This window comes from Elephas maximus, chromosome 3 (genome assembly GCF_024166365.1).
Source record: "Elephas maximus indicus isolate mEleMax1 chromosome 3, mEleMax1 primary haplotype, whole genome shotgun sequence".
NCBI lineage: Eukaryota > Metazoa > Chordata > Mammalia > Proboscidea > Elephantidae > Elephas > Elephas maximus.
This window is the reverse complement of record NC_064821.1, coordinates 12,005,120-12,022,611: the sequence shown is the minus strand read 5'-3', so window position 1 is coordinate 12,022,611 and position 17,492 is coordinate 12,005,120. Positions and strand designations below refer to the sequence as shown.

The 17,492-nt window shown below is 47.3% G+C and overlaps 1 protein-coding gene across 5 annotated transcripts in view; it reads right to left on the bottom strand.

The window, feature by feature from the left end:
• The window catches only part of ARHGEF18 (Rho/Rac guanine nucleotide exchange factor 18), a 122,776-nt gene that overhangs the window by 78,294 nt on the left and 26,990 nt on the right, over positions 1-17,492 (bottom strand). For all 5 annotated transcript variants that reach the window (XM_049876627.1, XM_049876626.1, XM_049876625.1 and 2 more), the window contains 2 exons: positions 1,338-1,596; positions 519-669 (listed from right to left, as the gene is read on the bottom strand). In XM_049876627.1, the coding sequence (XP_049732584.1) occupies positions 519-669; positions 1,338-1,596 (410 nt within the window). The remainder of the gene's footprint in view (positions 1-518; positions 670-1,337; positions 1,597-17,492) is intronic.

Here is a 17,492-nt window from a genome sequence, read left to right as displayed (position 1 = left end):
ATACACCCTCTTCAGCAGTGGCCTGCAGTCCTGGTGGAGCGAGATCCCCCCACTGTGAGCTGGAGCCCCAGGATTCAGAGTCGCAGCCTCCCTAGCCATGGGCTGCAGCCATGTTCAGGAATTTCCCCAGGGGTCATGGTCATGGCCACAGATCCCCCAGCCCTGGGCCTAAGCCCCCAGCATGCACCCCCAGCTATGGGCTAGGAACACAGGCCTGAGACATGCCCTTCCCCGCTGCCAGCTCCAGCCACAGACAGGGCTTTCTCCCAGCCACAGTCTTCTTTCAAACCTGGGCTAGAGGCACAGAATGGGGGGATATGCCCTGTCCCCTCCCCCAGCCCCTGTGTTACAGTCATGGCCAAGGACCCAGATGTGGCCCGGGCTGGAATCTCAGGACACCCTGCCCTGAGTGGTGAGCCCCAACCACCAGCAGGAGTTAAGTCTCTCCTTCCCACTCACAGCCCCAGCTCCTGGCCGCAAAGGGTGTGATGGTCAGGATGGCCACGGGTTACACCCACCTTGCCTGGGTGGTCTGCTGGACTGTCGCCCCCAGATGGGCACCCTTGGGTCCAGGCCTGCAGGCCTCCTCCTGGCAGGTTCAGAGTGAGGCTGGCCAGTGTCCGAGGGAGAGAGGACCCCTCATCCACCGCTGAAAGTTCAAGGCTGAGCCTGGGGAAGAGGCAGAGAGCTGGAGCTTCGGCTGATCTCCCCAGGGAGCCGAGGGCTTGGAGAATGTGCAGGTGAGCCTTCGGGGACAGGGAGGGACGGGCAGGGCACATCCTCCCATATCAGAGGGGCAGGGTGGGGCGGGGCAATGTGGAGTCGGGGGAGCTGGGTTGGGGGATTGGCTATAGCCACATTTGCATGATAAGCCCATCATTTTTATCCAGACTGGATTTGGGGTGTAGGGTTGAGGGAGATGGGCTATTGGCTGAAGCACTGATGCTGTAGGGTACATGGAATCGGGCACACATCTGTGCTTTGATCATCAGTGCAGCTGTGCTTTGCACACATGTGTGCAAGTCACATGTTGAGGCTTGTATGTGCATGAACAGGGTGAGTGTGTGAGCCTGTAGGTTGAATGTGGGTATGTGCATTTGGGCTCATGTGTGCGTGCAGCACGCATGTACGGCCTGTAGTTTGGGCTTGTTGCAGTGCACGTATTTGCCATGCATACAGCTTTGCACACCCACATAAGCCCTGTGTGTGTGCACTGGGAGAGGGGCTTCCAGGCTGGCTTCTGACAGGGCAGACAGCCATGGCGGCCCTCGAGCTGGGAGATGCAGATGCAGGGGCAGCAAAACCCATCCTGGGAGGCGGGCAGCAGTGGGCCTGACCTCTGCCAACTCTCTGAGCAGCTCCGTGACCGCTCCCAGCTGCGCCTCCTTGCCTTCAGGCCCAGGGACCCTGCCGAGCAGGAGAAGGGTGAATCTCCTTCAGCTCTGCTAGGGGTGGCACTGTCACTGGTCTCCTTAGACAGGCCATGGGAAGGGGCCTCTAGGCCCAGGTCCTTGAGATACTCGCTGCCCTGAAGGGCTTCCAAGTCTAGGCTGAGGTCCTCGGAGCTCTCGTCCAGCCTCCCGGGAAAGCCATCTTCTTCCTATATGCCGTGGAAAGAGAAAGGCACTGAGAAGAGCTGCAAAGTCTGCGTTCTTTTGATCACAGAGTCTCTACTCCCCAACACCCAGGCCCTTTTCGCCCTCCTCCATCCAACCTGGGCTCAGTGCCCTTCTCATGGTGAATAGGGTGGAGTCCTCCCAATGTTCTGTCCAACGTGGCCCTTGAAGGCCTTCACTCAAGAAAAGGGCAGGATTTAGAGCTTCTAGACCTGACTCTCCAACTTTTGAGTCCTGGCTGAACACCTCACCTTGCTGAGTGTCAGTCTGATTGTCCTAGGAAATGGGCATCATAACCTGTGTCCTGCCCACTCACCAGTTTGTTTTAGGGCTCTGGGAAGACTGTGCTTGCAAATGCAATTTGCAAAGGTGTTGCACAGATGCAATTGTTGTGGACTGAATATGTCTCCAAAGATGCGTGTTGAAATCCTAACCCCTGTACTTGTAAATATGACCCTTTTTGGAAATAGGGTTTTTTTTTTTTCTGTTTTGTTAATGAGGACATACATGAGTAGGGTGGGTCCTAAATCTAATCTCTTCTAAGTTATAAAAAGAGCAGAATAGAAACACGCACGCGCACAAACACACACACACACGAGGGGAAGAGGAAGACAGACGATGGAGACAGATGCACCTAAAGCCCAGGAACACCAAGGATTGTGGCAGCTACTGGAGGTTGAAATACTCAAGGAAGGACCTCCCCCTAGAGCTGGCACCCTGAGTTTGGACTTCTGGCCTCCTGAACTGTGAGAAAACAAATTTCCGTTCTTTAAAACCACCCACTTTTTGTATTGTTTCTAACTTTTGTATTCCAATCGCCAATAATCATCAATGCATCTTGTTTGTATGTTTGATCAATTTCAGACTGCAGAAGTTGGTAAAAATTTTCAATTTCATCTTTGGCCTTGGTGGTTGGTGCATAAACTTGAATAATAGGCATATTAACTGGTCTTTCTTGTAGGTGTATGGATATTATCCTTTCACAGACATCATTGTACTTCAGGATAGATCTTGAAATGTTCTTTTTGACCATGAATGTGGTGTCGTTCCTTTTCGATTTGTCATTCCTGGCATAGTAGACCATGAACGTCCAATTCAAAATGGTCAACACCTGTCCATTTCAGCTCACTGATGCCTAAGATATTGATGTTTATGCATTCCCTGTCGTTTTTTGACGGCATCTAATTTTCCTAGGTTCGTACTTCGTACATTCCAGGGTCTGGTTATTAATGAGTGTTTGGAGCTGTTTCTTCTCATTTTGACTCTGCAGTCTGAAATTGATCAAACATGCAATCAAGATGCATTGATAATTATTGGTGATTGGAATGCAAAAGTTGGAAATAAAGAAGAAGGATCGGTAGCTGGAAAATATGGTCTTGATGACAGAAATGATGCCAGAGATTGCACGATAGAATTTGGCAAGGCCAATGACTTATTCATTGCAAATACCTTTTTCAACAACATAAATGGTGACTATACATGTGGACCTCACCAGATAGAATACACAGGAATCAAATAGACTACATACGATGCAGAAGCTCAATATCATCAGCCAGAATAAGGCCAGGAGTCAACTGTGGAACAGACCATCAATTGCTCATATACAAGTTCAAGTTGAAACTGAAGAAAATTAAAGCAAGCCTACGAGAGCCAAAATATGACTTTGAGTATATCGCAGCTGAATTTGGAGACCATGTGTCATGGATTGAATTGTGTCCTCCAAACTTATCTGTCAACTTGTCTAGGTCATGATTCCCTTGTATGATTGTATGATTGCCATTTTATCATCTGATGTGATTTCCCTTTGTGTTGTAAATCCTATCACTATGATGTAATAAGATGGATCAGTGGCAGTTATATCGATGAGATCTGCACGATTAGAGAGTGTCTTAAGCCAATGTCTTTTGAGATACAAAAGAAAGAAGCAAGCAGAGAGATGGGGGAGCTCATACCACCGAGAAAGAAGTACCAGAAGCACAGTGTGTCCTTTGGACCCAGGGCTCCTGCTTGGAGATGCTCCTAGGTCCAGGGGAAGATTGACAAGAAGGACCTTCCTCCAGAGCCTACAGAGAGAAAAAACCTTTCCCTGGAGCTGACACCCTGAATTCGGACTTCTAGCCTCCTGGACTCTGAGAGAATAAACGTCTCTTTGTTAAAGCCATCCACATGTGGTATTCCTGTTATAGCAGCACTAGATGACTAAGACATCATCTCAAGAATAGATTTGGCTCATTGAACACTAATGACCGAGTTGTGGGATGACATCAAGGACATTATACATGAAGAAAGCAAAAGGTCACTAAAAAGACAGGAAAGAAAGAAAAGGCCAAGATAGATATCAGAAGAGACTCTGAAACTTGCTCTTAAACACACAGTAGCTAAAGCAAAAGGAAGAAATGATGAAATAAGAGAGCTGAACAGAAGATTTCAAAGGGCAGCTTGAGAAGACAAAGTAAAGCATTATAATGACATGTGCAAATAGCTGGAAATAGAAAACCAAAAGAGAAGAACGTGCTCGGCGTGTCTCAGGCTGAAAGAACTGAAGAAAAAACTCAAGCCTTGAGTTGCAATGTTGAAGGATTCTATGGGCAAAATATTGAATGATGCAGGAAGCATCAGAAGAAGGTGGAAGGAATACACAGAGTCGCTGCACCAAAAAGAATTGGTCGACGTTCAACCATTTCAGGAGGTAGCATATGATCAACAGCCAGTGGTACTAAGGTGCGCCTGACTCAAGCCGTGGTATTTTCAACTGGATCATACCCATGTGAAAGCTGACAATGAATAAGGAAGATGGAAGAAGAATTGACGCCTTCGAATTGTGGTGTTGGTGAAGAATATCGAATGTACCGTGGACTGCCAAGAGAACAAACAAGTCTGTCTTGGATGAAGTACAACCAGAACGCTCCTTAGAAGGAAGGATGGCGAGACTGCATCTTACATACTTTGGACATGTTGTCAGGAGGGATCAGGCCCTGGAGAAAGACCATGCTTGGGAAAGTATAGGGTCAGCGGAAAAGAGGAAGACCCTTAATGAGATGGATTGACACAGCGGCTGCAACAATGGGCTGAAGCATAACAATGATTGTGAGGGTGGCGCAGGACTGGGCAGTGTGGTACATAGGGTCGCTATGAGTTGGAACCAACTCGATGGCACCTAACAACAACAAAAACAAAGTTTATGTTCTACCTCCCAGTATGGTGAGTAATGTCTGGGTATTAAAAGCTTGTAAGTAGCCATCTAAGATACAACTATTGGTCTTTATTTGTCTGGAACAAAAAAGAAAGAAGGAAACCCAAGAATCAGAGAAGGATCTGGACTACAGGACTAATTGTCTACATAAGCCTCTGCTTCTTCCACCTGAGAGCAGAAGAACTAGATGGTGCCCGACTACCTATACTGAAAGTTCTGATCGGGAACACAATAGATGAACCCTGAGAAAAAGGGAGAAAAACGTGGAATAGAACTTTAAATTCTTAAATAATCCAGACTTACTGGACCTATTGAATCTGGAGAAATCCCTGAGACTATCGCCCTGATTTTCAACATGGAATTGAAACAATCACCTGAAGTCACCTTTAAACTAAGTAACAGTTAAGCCCAAAGAGTAAAGATTGTCACCCTTGAGTTTTTTTATGTTTTATTATGTAAGACCAAAGGATCAACAGCTATTTTGAATCACAGATGTGAAAACTGGCGGACAGAGAGATGAAGTCAATGGAAGTGAAACAACTACAACAGAAATAAGGAGAATGTTGACACAATGTGAAGAATGTCACTGGTCATTATGTCTAGAAACTATGGAATGGGATTGGGTTTTGCTGTGTATATTTTCAACAACGCCCCACCCCAAGAAACCAAAAAAAAGAAAAAACAAAGCCAAAAACCCGATGGAGCACGACTATACTCTGACACACATGGGGTTGCCATGAATTGGAGTTGACTTGCTGGCAACTGGCCTGGGTATAGGATTGCATCACACAAAGAGTGAACCCTAATGTAAATTATGATCTTTGTTGTTGTTGTCGTCAGGTACCGTTGAGTCAGTTCTGACCCATAGCGACCCCACGTACAACAGAACAAAACACTGCCCGGTCCTGTGCCATGCTCACAATTGTTGTAACGTTTAATCCATTGTTTCAGTCACTGTGTCAATCCATCTCATTGAAAGTCTTCCTGTCTTTCACTGACCCTCTACTTTACCAAGCATGATGTTCTTCTCCAGGGACTGGTCCTTCCTGGTAACATGTCCCAAATATGTAAGACAAAGTCTCGCCATCCTTGCTTCCGAAGAGTATTCTGGTTGTACTTCTTCCATGAGAGATTATGATCTTTAGTTAATAACAATGTATCAGTAACGGTTCATCAGCTGTAACAAATATACCACCTGCATGCAAAACGTTAATAATAGGAGAAACGGTGGGCAGGGTGTGCAGGAACTCTGTGCTTTCTGCCCAATTTTCTGAAAGGCTAACACTGCTTTAAAAAAACAAAAATAAGGTCTATAATTTCTGGGATAATAGGAACAAAATAAAAAAACGCAAGAAAATCCATGATGAACCAATTATCAAAATTCTAAACGATAATAAGATCAGCCCCACACTTGGAAGACTCGCCCATCCTCACCCTAGTCCCGTCTCTGCCCCCTTCCACCAGAGTGCAGTCCAGCTTCAATACCTTCCCCTTCCTGGTAAGTAAAGGCCCAAGCTCCTTGTTGCTGTTGTTGTTAGCTGCAGGCAATTCAGCCCCCAACTCATGGCGACCCCAGGCACAATGGATCAAAACGCTACCTGGTCTTGGGTCATCTCCATGATCATTTGTGATCCATAGGGTTTTCATGGCTGATTGTTGGAAGTCAATCACCAGGCCTTTCTTCCTAGTCTGTCTTAGTCTAGAAGCCCTGCTGAAACCTGTTCAGCATTCTAGCAATACTCAAGCCTCCATAAACAGATGGGTGGTGGCTGCCCGTGAAGTGCATTGGCTGGGAATTGAACCTGGGTCTTCCACATGGAAGGTGAGAATTCTACCACTGAACTACCACTGCCTCCTTAGCACAGGACAAAGTCTCCAAGGTCGGTCGCCTTCTGCCTCCGGCCCTTCTGCAGCCTCATCCTGCACCCACCCAGGAAGCAGCAATGTGCGGGGCAGTGGGAGACACTGAAGACACACAGAGGCGCGGGATTCTGGACAACTGCCCTCAGAGGACCCACATCCGAACTAAACGCGCATTATCCCCTAATCCCACATCAGCTCCACCAGGGGGCGCTGCCACCCCACTTTCCCATCAGGATCAGGGCTCAGGGAGGAAGGAAAAACACCTCGGCCTGGGCCACACAGACAGTGAATACCAGAGCCATACTCAAATTCAGGCTTATGGGAATCTAAACCCTCTTTTCTGTCTTCACTTTTCTGCTCCTCTCTCTTTTTTTCCCCTTCTGTTTTTTTTTTCTTTCTTTTCTCTCTCCCTCCCTGTCATTATACTTGCTGTCCTTTCCAGTCAGGGCACCTACCCTTTCCTGAACTTGGAAAACCTCTTTTCTCAGCTCACTCAGGGTCTGCCTGGTGAACTCCTATTCATCCTACAAAACTCAGCTTGGGTATGCCCTCCAGGCTGCCTTCTTGACTCCATGAGGTTGGGTGAGATGTGCCTCCTCTGGCCTGTGAGATCTGTGGGACAGGGACTGCCTCTTTCCAGCTCTTAGGGAGGACTGTCCTCTGACAGGGTTTGGTGTGTAGATGGGATGGCCTCTCCCATTGCTCCATGGGAGGCCAATGCTGAGACCTGGCTCCAGGCATTGATATGATCCCAGGCAGCCCTCACTGGGCTGTCCCAGTGGTGACCACAGCATGCTGCTTAGGGACCTGGCCCCCATAATGAATTCTATAAAAAGCTCACAGGATATGATCTACAGATAAAATATTGGACACCCAGTTATATTTGAATTTCAGCTAAACAATGAATATTTTTTTTTAGCATAAGTATATCCCAAATATTGCAATATCTTAAATCCAAATGTGGACAGTCCTTCTGTAATTTTATTTGGTAAATCTGGCAACCCTACCCCAGGACAATTAAGCCAGGTGTCTTAGTTCCCTAGTGCTGCTATAACAGAAATACCACAAGGGGAAGGCTTTCAGGAACAGAAAATTATTTTCTCATTGTTTAGGATGCTAGATGCCCAAATTCAGGGCGTTGGCTCTAGGGGAAGGCTGTCTCTCTTTCATTCGCCTCTGGGGGGAGGTCCTTGTCTTTTTAGCTTTGTTCCTCTGTTCCTTGGTGAGCTCCATGTGGCATTTATCTTCCTCTACCATTTGGGCTCCCTTCTCTGTACCTAATCTGTTCTTTTCTATCTCAAAGGCAATTGGCTTAAGACACACCCTACACTGCTATGGCTTTATTAACATAACAAAGAAAGTTCTATTCCCACATGGATGACATCCACAGGCATACCAACAAAACCAAACAAACCAGTTGCCATTTAGTCAATTCTATTTTTTTTTTTTTTAACGCATAGAGACCCTATACGACAGAGTAGAACTGCCCCATAGAGTTTCCAAGGAGTGCCTGGTGGATTCGAACTGCTGACCTTTTGGTTAGCAGCCATAGCAATTAACCACTATGCTACCAGGGTTTCCTCCACAGGCATAAGGATTTAGGATTTACAACATACATTTTTTGTGGGTGTAATTCAATCCATAAGACCAGGCACAGCCAGTCTGCCAAGTGATGGGGGAACAGGGAGATGCTTGCAAAGCAGGGTTGAGGCATTTTAAAAGAAGCTTCCACTTTGACAAGGAAAATACCCACCAGCCAAAAGCCAGGCCCTTGACTGTGGATCTTGGCTGGAAGGAGCAGGGTGGTGGGGTCCTCACCTGCCTTGGCAAGAGGCAGGATGAGCTATGCTGGGTCTGGTCTTTTCTATCCTCACCCTCCTTGATCTCTCCACACTTTTGACCTCTTAGGTCCCTCCCTTCTCCTTCCTTTTTTAAAGAATTGTGAATCTATATAAGGAGACCTGAGTGGTGCAAATGATTAATATGCTCAGCTGCTAATGGAAAGGCTGGAGGTTCTAGTCTACCCTGAGGTGCCTTGGAAGAAAGTCCTGGCAATCTACTTCTGAAAATCAACCATGGAAAACCCTAAGGAGCACAGTTCTACTTTCACACACGTGGGTTACCGTGAGTCAGAACCGCTCCCCTGCAATTGGATTAAAACTACATATAACAAACATTTGCCAATTCAACACGTTTTACATGTCCAGTTCAGTGACATTGACTACGTCCGTCATGTGCAGTCATCACCATTATCAGTTTGCAAACGTTCCCACCACTATTAGCAGAAACTCAGTGCCCCCCTAGACAATGTGTGTACTCATTAAACAATAACTCCCCTTTCCCCCTTCCACCTGCTAATCAACTTTGGTCTTTATATGTCCCAGTTGCCGTTGAGTCGATTCTGACTCATGGTGACCCCACGTGTGTCAGAGTAGAACCATGCTCCGTAGGGTTTTCAATGGCTGATTTTTAGGAAGTAGATCACCAGGCTTTTCTTCCCCGGTACCTCTAGATGGACGCAAGCTACCAGCCTTCGCAGTAAGAGCTGAGGGCCTTAACCGTTCGCACTACCCAGGGACTCCTTGATCTCTGTTGTTTGCTTACTTCACATAAGTGAGATCATATCATTTTTGTCCTTTTGAGACTGGTTTATTTTGTTCAGCGTGATGCTTTCTGGGTTCATCCATGCTGTGGCGTGCGTCAGGACTTCATTTCTCTTTATGGCTGAGTGATGTTCCATTGCACGAATGGATTACGTTGTGTTTAACCATTCTTCTGTTGATGGACACTTGGGTTGTTTCCCCCTTTCAGCTACTGTGACTAGTGCTGCAGTGAACATCGGTGTACACGTTTCTGTTTGCATTCCTGCTTTCAAGATTCCTAAGATTACCTTCCTTCTTGAATCTCTCCTTTGTTACCACCTTCCTTGTTTCCCTCCTACCTCCCTGGCCACTCTTCCTCTGCTTTCTCTTCCTCCCTCTGCCCTTTAAATGTCAGGGTCCCTCAGGCTCCATCTAGGGCTTCTTTGCTGTGCCCCTGCCTCACCCATGAGCCCTCTCATCCAATTCCCCAGTCTCTGCCTAAATACCTACAACTCCACCTCTTGCTGGTCTGGATCCTCCAGGCTCTCCTATGGCTTGGGCGATGGCCGGGTTCTGATCTCCTGTCCTCCACCCCCCTCCTCCCCCAATCCGGGGTGCTTGGACCGCTGTCTGCTGACTCCAAGCCCCTCTGCCACCTCCAAAATGTTTCCTGCTGTCTCTGGATTTCGTCCCCCACATAAATATAAACACGTCAGGACAGCCTCTTGGCCTGGGCCGGTCCCGCCTCTCGCTCCTGCATCTGGCCTCCCTCACACAAGGCAGAGGTGGGAACCAGGCCAGAGCTGGGGGTGGAGGAGGAGGGGGGCAGCCTCAGCACAGGCTGTCCTAGCTCCCTGCCAGCAGGTACACTTAGGGAGGGGGAGCCCAGGGCCCTGTCCTTGGCTGTACGTCTCCCTCCAGCATCTAACTGAGGGCTTTTCCGGGCACCTAACTGAACGTTGTATGTGGCCCCGACACTCAGAGTGAATGCCATAAATCCAGGCTCCCATTCCCTGTACCCCGGGGAGCCTTGGAGGATGGGCTAAATGTCCCAGGATCCTCTGTTCTTGCATAGACCTCACCGCAAGCCGATTTAGATGGTACATGAGTAAACTCTTAAAAATATGTAAAGGGTTATTTATCTTGATGTAAGTTAGAAAAAGTAAAAGGTCCCTGGGTGGCACAAGTGCTTTGTGCTGGGCTGCTAACAGCGGAAGAAAGGCCTGGCAATCTGCTTCTGTAAGGATTACAGTTAAGAAACCCCAGTGCAGCACAGTTCTCCTCTGTAACACATGATGTCACCACGAGTAGGAAATGACTCAATGGCAACGAGTTTGGTTAATATTAGGAAAAAAAAAAAAAATAGCGCACCAATCCCTGACTTTAAGCAAATTGTTTCTCTGCCTGAGTTCATTCACGTAAAAAAGTGAACCAATTTCAAACAAAATATCAAATAAAGAATAGGGCAGATGGTTCATGAATGGCTGCCTGGTAGAAAGATGACAGCCCTGCTGTGGCTTTGGTTAGCTGAGCGTGACCTTGGGGAAATCCCTAACCCTGTCTGAGCCTCAGTTTTCTCATCTCTAAAATGGGAGCAATGCTACCTTTTTGTAGGATTGTGTGTACAGGTAAAAGGAGATGATGTCGGGGGCAATGTTGGCCTTGCAAGCCCTTGATAAGTAGAAAATGATATTATTGTTTTTGTTCTGATATTTCCCTAGGAGCCCTGGTGGAGCAGCAGTTAAACACTCTGTTGCTAACCGAAAGGTGTGTGGTTCCAACCCACCAGCCACTCCACAGGAAAAAGATGTGGCAGTCTGCTTCTGTACAGATTGCAGGCTAGGAAAGCCTAGGGGACAGTCCTTCTCTGTCCTGCAGGGTCGCTGTGGGTCAGAATTGACTTGATGGCAATGGGCTTGCGTTTTGGGTTTTTTCTTCTATTTCAGTTCTGGGCAGGAGTCAGGGCCCTTCGTTTTCCTCTGAGCTAGTCGGTAACAGCCCTAGACCTAGTCCTATAGCCCCTTACCCTTGTATCGTGGTTGTTGTAGCTGCCAAGTCAGCCCCTGACCAACAGCAACCCCACACACAACAGAACAAAATGCTGACTGCTCCTGCTCCATTCCTGTGATTGGCCGTGGATAGGACCATTGTGATCCGTAGGGCTTTTGCTGGCTGATTTTCTGAAGTAGATGACCAAGCCTTTCTTCCTAGTCTTAGTCTGGAAACCCTGCTGAAACCTGTTCAGCATGATAGCAACACACAAGCCTCCGTTGACAGACGGGCGATGTCTGCTCATGAGGTGCATTGGCCAGGAGTCAAACTCAGGGCTCACCCACAGAAAGCAAGAATTCCACCACTGAACCACCAATGTTGCATCCTTACTCTCATCTAAAACCACACTAAACCCATTGCCGTTGAGTCGATTCCACCTCCTGGTGACCCCATGTGTTACAGAGTAGGACCATAGGGTTTTCTTGGCTATAATCTTTACAGAAACAGATAGCCAGGCCTTCCTTTTGTGGCACTGCTGGGCGGATTTGAACCACCAAACTTTAGATTAAGAGCCAAATGCAAACTGTTTACTCCACCCAGGGACCTTTCTTACCCTCATAGAGCTAATTAATTGCAGAAGATGAACAAGTAAACTCAGAAATTATAATCAAGTATGATAAAATGTTCCAGGCAGTGGGCTGGAGAAGCACTGATGAGGGAGGCAGCTAACACTGTTTAGCGGGTGTCCAAGAGGGCTTCCTGGAGGAAAGGCCAGTGAACAGAGGGACAAGTAGGAGTTGGCTGGGCAGAGAGCGTGGGTGGGCGCATTCTAGGCAGAAAAGAAGAGTGAGCTGGAGGCTGTAGGCTCGAGGCCTCATGGTGCCCTTGAGCAACTGGCAAACACTCCTGATGGCTGGAGGTGTGGAGGATGGAGGTATGGGCCACGTTTGTGGCCTGGTAGGCCATATAAGGATCTAATCTCTACATTTCCAATATTGGTGGTAACTCATTTCTGTCGAGTCTATATTTCGACTCATAGAGACCCTATAGGACTGAGTAGAATTGCCCCATAGGATTTCTAAGGAGCAGCTGGTGGATTGAACTGCCGACCTCTTGATTAGCAGCCAAACTCTTAACTGCTGCACCACCAGGGGTCCATTGTGATGGTCAAACCGAATCAAACCCATTGCTGTTGATTCCGACTGTTGATTCCGACTCATAGCCACCCACAGGGCTGAGTAGAGCTGCCCCATAAAGTTTCCAAGGAGTGCCTGGTGGATTCGAACTGCTGATCTTTTGGTTAGCAGCCGTAGCACTTAACCACTACTCCACCAGGGTTTCTGTAGTGGTGGTAAGAAGTGTAAAAATCCAAAACCAAACCCACTGCCGTACAGTCGATTCCCACTCATGGCAATCCCGTGTATTACAGGGTAGAACTGAGCTTCATAGCATTTTCTTGGATCTGTGCTTGGCTACTAACTGAAAGGTTGGCTATTCGAACCCATCCAGAGGTGCCTTGGAAAAAAGGCCTGGCGATCTGCTTCTGAAAGATCACAGCCTTGAAAACCCTATGGAGCAGTTCTACTCTGACACGCGTGGCGTCGTCCTGAGTCGGAATCAATTCTATAGCAACAAAGAACAATAACAATCCTTATGGGAGCAGATCAACAAACGTTTCTTCTGTGGTGCCGTTGGGTTGGTTCAAACTACCAACCTTTCAGTTAACAGTTGAGCGCAAACAGTTTGTGCCACCCAGGGACCTGGTAGGGAGCTCAGGGGGCTATGAGTAGAGATATTCAAGCTGCAGAGTAGGAATTGACTTGCACAGGGGTAAGTGAAGGCTGGTAGACCAGTGAGGACACCCTAGTGGCCTCCACTAGGGCAGTGGCAGAAGGAGGGAGACGTGGACAGACTTGAGGGCTTGGTGACTATGGGAGAGGGAGGAGGTGAGGATGATGCCCAGGTCTCCGGCTCTGTGATCAAGTGTATGAGGACGGCAGAGATGCAGGGAGAGGGGAAAGTTTGGAGGGCAGAGCCCCACCTCGTGCTCCCAGGGCCCCCTGCTTCCCCAGGGCTTACAGTTCCTCCCTTATCAACTCATCCACTCAACTGCTGGTAGCCAAGATTCTATTCGAAGAGGTCCAGACCCCTGGCAAGGCCCAGAACTGAGCTTGAGTCCTAGTTCTATCTTTGTTTCCTTTGGAACTGCCATGACTCCTGGGCCAATTCTTTCCCTGCATGGGCCTCAGTATCCTCTTCTATAAAATGGCACACGGGTTCCTCAAACAGTTAAACACAGAGCTACCATGTTGTCATTGCTAGCTGTCATCGAGTCAGTCCCCAACTCATGGCGACTCCATGTGTGACAGAGTAGAACTGCTCCTTAGGGTTTTCTTGGCTATAATCTTTACGAAAGCAGTCCGTCAGGTCTTTTTTCCAAGTGCAACTGAGCGGGTTTCAACCGCCAACCTTTGGGTTAGCAGCCAATTGTAAACTGCGTGCACTACCCAGGCTCCTAGAATTGCCATATGGCCCGGTGGTTCTGCTCCTAGGTGTATACCCAGAAGACTTGAAAGCAGAGACTCAGATACTTGTATATCAGTGTTCATCACAGCATTCCCCACAATAGCCAAAAGGTAGAAACAACCCAAGTGTCCGTCCACAGATGAATGGATAAACAAAACACCAACCGTCCACACGGTGGAATACTACTTAGCTGTAAAGAGAAATGACATTCTGTTAAATGCCACAACGTGGATGAACCTCGAAGACATCACGCTGAGTGAAATAAGTCAGATGCAAAAAGACAAGCATTGTACGATCCCACTTATCCAAAATATCTAGAATAGGCAAAGGCATAAAGAACAAAGTACCTTAGTGGCTATCAGGGACTTGAGGTGGGGAGGATTGGGAGCTATTGCTTAAAAAATGGGGGAAAAGTTTTGGGGAAGAACATCTAGGTTGCAGTTATTTTGATATCTGCTTTCTGGAGGCATGATTCTATAGTCACTGGGCACATACGTTGTAGTTGTTAGGTGCAGTCGAGTCGGTTCCGACTCATAGCAACCCTGTGTACAACAGAATGAAACACTGCCCGGTCCTGCGCCATCCTCACAATCATTGTTATGCTTGAGCCCCCTGTTGCAGGCACTGTGTCAATCCATCACGTTGAGGGTCTTCCTCTTTTTCTCTGACCCTCTACTTTACTAAGCATAATATCCTTCTCCAGGAACTGATCCCTCTTAACAACACGTCCAAAGCATGTGAGACATAGTCTCGCCATCATTGCTTCTAAGGAGCATTCTAATTGTACTTCTTCTAAGACAGATTTGTTCATTCTTTTGGCAGTCCATGGTATATTCAGTATTCTTTGCCAGCACCGCAATTCAAAGGCATCAATTTTTCTTCGGTCTTCCTTATCCATCGTCCAGCTTTCACATGCATATGAGACGATTGAAAACACCATGGCTTGTCTCGCTCGGGTAACGTCTAGCTCAACTGGCATAGCATAGTTTATAAAGAAAATGTTCTACATTGAGTAGCGTCTGGGGCCTTAAAGGCCTCGGGAGCAAGGAAGAATGAAGAAAGCTGAAGACACAAAGGAAAGGTTAGTCCAAAGGACTAATGGACCACATCTACCATGGCCTCCACCAGACTGAGTCCAGTAAAACTAGACGGTGCCTTGGTACCACCACTGACTGCTCTGACAGGGATCACAATAGAGGGTCCCGGACAGAGCGGGAGAAAAATGTAGAAGAAAATTCTAACTCAAAAAGAAAAACCAGACTTGCTGGCCTGACAGAGACTGGAGAAATCCTGACACCCTTTCAGCTCAGTAATGAATCATTTCTGAGGTTCATCCTTCAGTCAAAGATTGGACAGGCCCATAAAACAAAATGAGACAAAAGGGGCCCACCAGCCCTGGGGCAAGGTAAAGAAGGGAGAAGGGGACAGGAAAGCTGGTAATAGGGAACCCAAGCTTGAGAAGGGAGACTGTTGACATGTCGTTCGGTTGTTAATCAATGTCATAAAACAATATGTTTAATGGGAAACTAGTTTGTTCCATAAACCTTCATCTAAAGTACAATTAAAAAAAAAAAAGAAGAAAACACCATGGTTTGGGTTAGGCGCACTTTAGTCTTCAAGGTTCCATCTTTGCTTTTCAACATTTTAAAGAGGCCTTCTGCAGCAGATTTGCCCAATGCAATGCATCTTTTGATTTCTTGGGCAAGTATATCACTCATTAATTTGTGCTTATATGTTCCTATGGAGATAACTCAATGTATTTATTTAAAAATACAGGATGCCTTTTATGGTTTAACCATAACGGACCCTCCTTCCTTAGTTTAGCCTTTACACGAACAGATATATGCACACCCATGTTCACTGCAGCACTGTTTACAATAGCAAAAACATGGGAGCAACCAAGGTGCCCATCAATGGATGAATGGATAAATAAATTATGGTATATTCACACAATGGAATACTACGCATCGATAAAGAACAGTGAGGAATCTGTGAAACATTTCATAACACGGAGGAACCTGGAAGGCATTACGCTGAGTGAAATTAGTCAGATGCAGAAGGACAAATATTGTATGAGATCACTATTATAAGAACTTGAGAAACAGTTTAAACTGAGAAGAAAACATTCTTTTGTGGTTACGAGAGGGGGGTGGGAGGGAGGGTGGGAGAGAGGCATTCACTAATTAGATAGTTGATAAGAACTACTTTAGGTGAAGGGAAAGACAGCACACAATACAGGGGAGGTCAGCACAATTGGACTAAACCAAAAGCAAAGAAGTTTCCTGGATAAACTGAATGCTTTGAAGGACAGTGTAGCAGGGGCAGGGGTCTGTGGACCATGGTTTCAGGGGACATCTAAGTCAATTGGCATAATAAAATCTATAAAGAAAACATTCTGCATCCGACTTTGAAGAGTGGCGTCTGGGGTCTTAAATGCTAGCAAGCAGCCATCTAAGATGCATCAATTGGTCTCAACCCACCTGGATCAAAGGAGAATGAAGAACACCAAGGACACAAGGCGATTACGAGCCCAAGAGACAGAAAGGACCACGTGAACCAGGGACTACATCATCCTGAGACTAGAAGAACTAGACGGTGCCTGGCTACAACCAATGACTGCCCTGACAGAGAACACAACAGAGAACCCCTGAGGGTGCAGGAGAGCAGTGGGATGCAGACCCCAAATTCTCATAAGACCAGACTTAATAGTCTGACTGAGACTAGAAGGACCCCGGTGGTCTTGGCCCCGAGACCTTCTGTTGCCCCAGGACAGGAACCATTCCTGAAGCCAACTCTTCAGACATGGAGTGGACTGGACAATGGGTTGGAGAGGGATGCTAGTGAGGAGTGAGCTTCATAGATCAGGTGGACACTTGAGACTAGGTTGGCATCTCCTGCCTGGAGGGGAGATGAGAGGGTGGAGGGGGTTAGAAGCTGGTGAAATGGACATGAAAAGAGAGTGGAGGGAGAGAGCGGGCTGTCTTGTTAGGGGGAGAGTAATTGGGAGTGTGTAGCAAGATGTATATGGTTTTTTGTGTTAGAGACTGACTTGATTTGTAAACTTTCACTTAAAGCACAATAAAAATTATATGTATATATAAAAATGACCCACAGGATGCCTTTTATGGTTTAACCATAACGGACCCTCCTTCCTTAGTTTAGTGGACACTGTAATGTGACACCCGGATCCCTCTTCAGTGAAGCTGCTGCTGGGAGTGTTGGCAGCGGATGGTCATCAACTGTCAGCCCCTTCCTGGGTAGCCACATGCAATGACTGATTGATGTGAGGTTATAAAGACTTGGGACCTCTGAAAGGCTGTTTTAGCTCCAGTATACCCTGTGTGGTTGACCAAGGCCATTGTCAGGACTGCAATGGACCTCAACTTCCTCTGCCCATGCCTCCTTCCTTCCCCTGCACCCTCCCTGCTAAACTCCATCTCAGAGTCTGCTTCCTGGTGTTCAACTCTTGACTTTCCTTGTCTCTGTCCCTGGTGGAGGTGGAGCTGAGCTGTGTTCACAAGGCCCCTCCTCAGCCTCTTTCCTCTCAGAATGACCCTTCTGGATGGAGGGGGACTCATCCCTCACCCCAGCAAGACCCTTCCCCGAAGCAGGCTGGAGGCCATCATAGCTTTAGCCCCAGCTTTAGCCACATGTCACAGGACCTGACTTTCACCATGCCCTAACCTCATCTGGGGAACCTCAAACTTTCAAGGTCTTCCC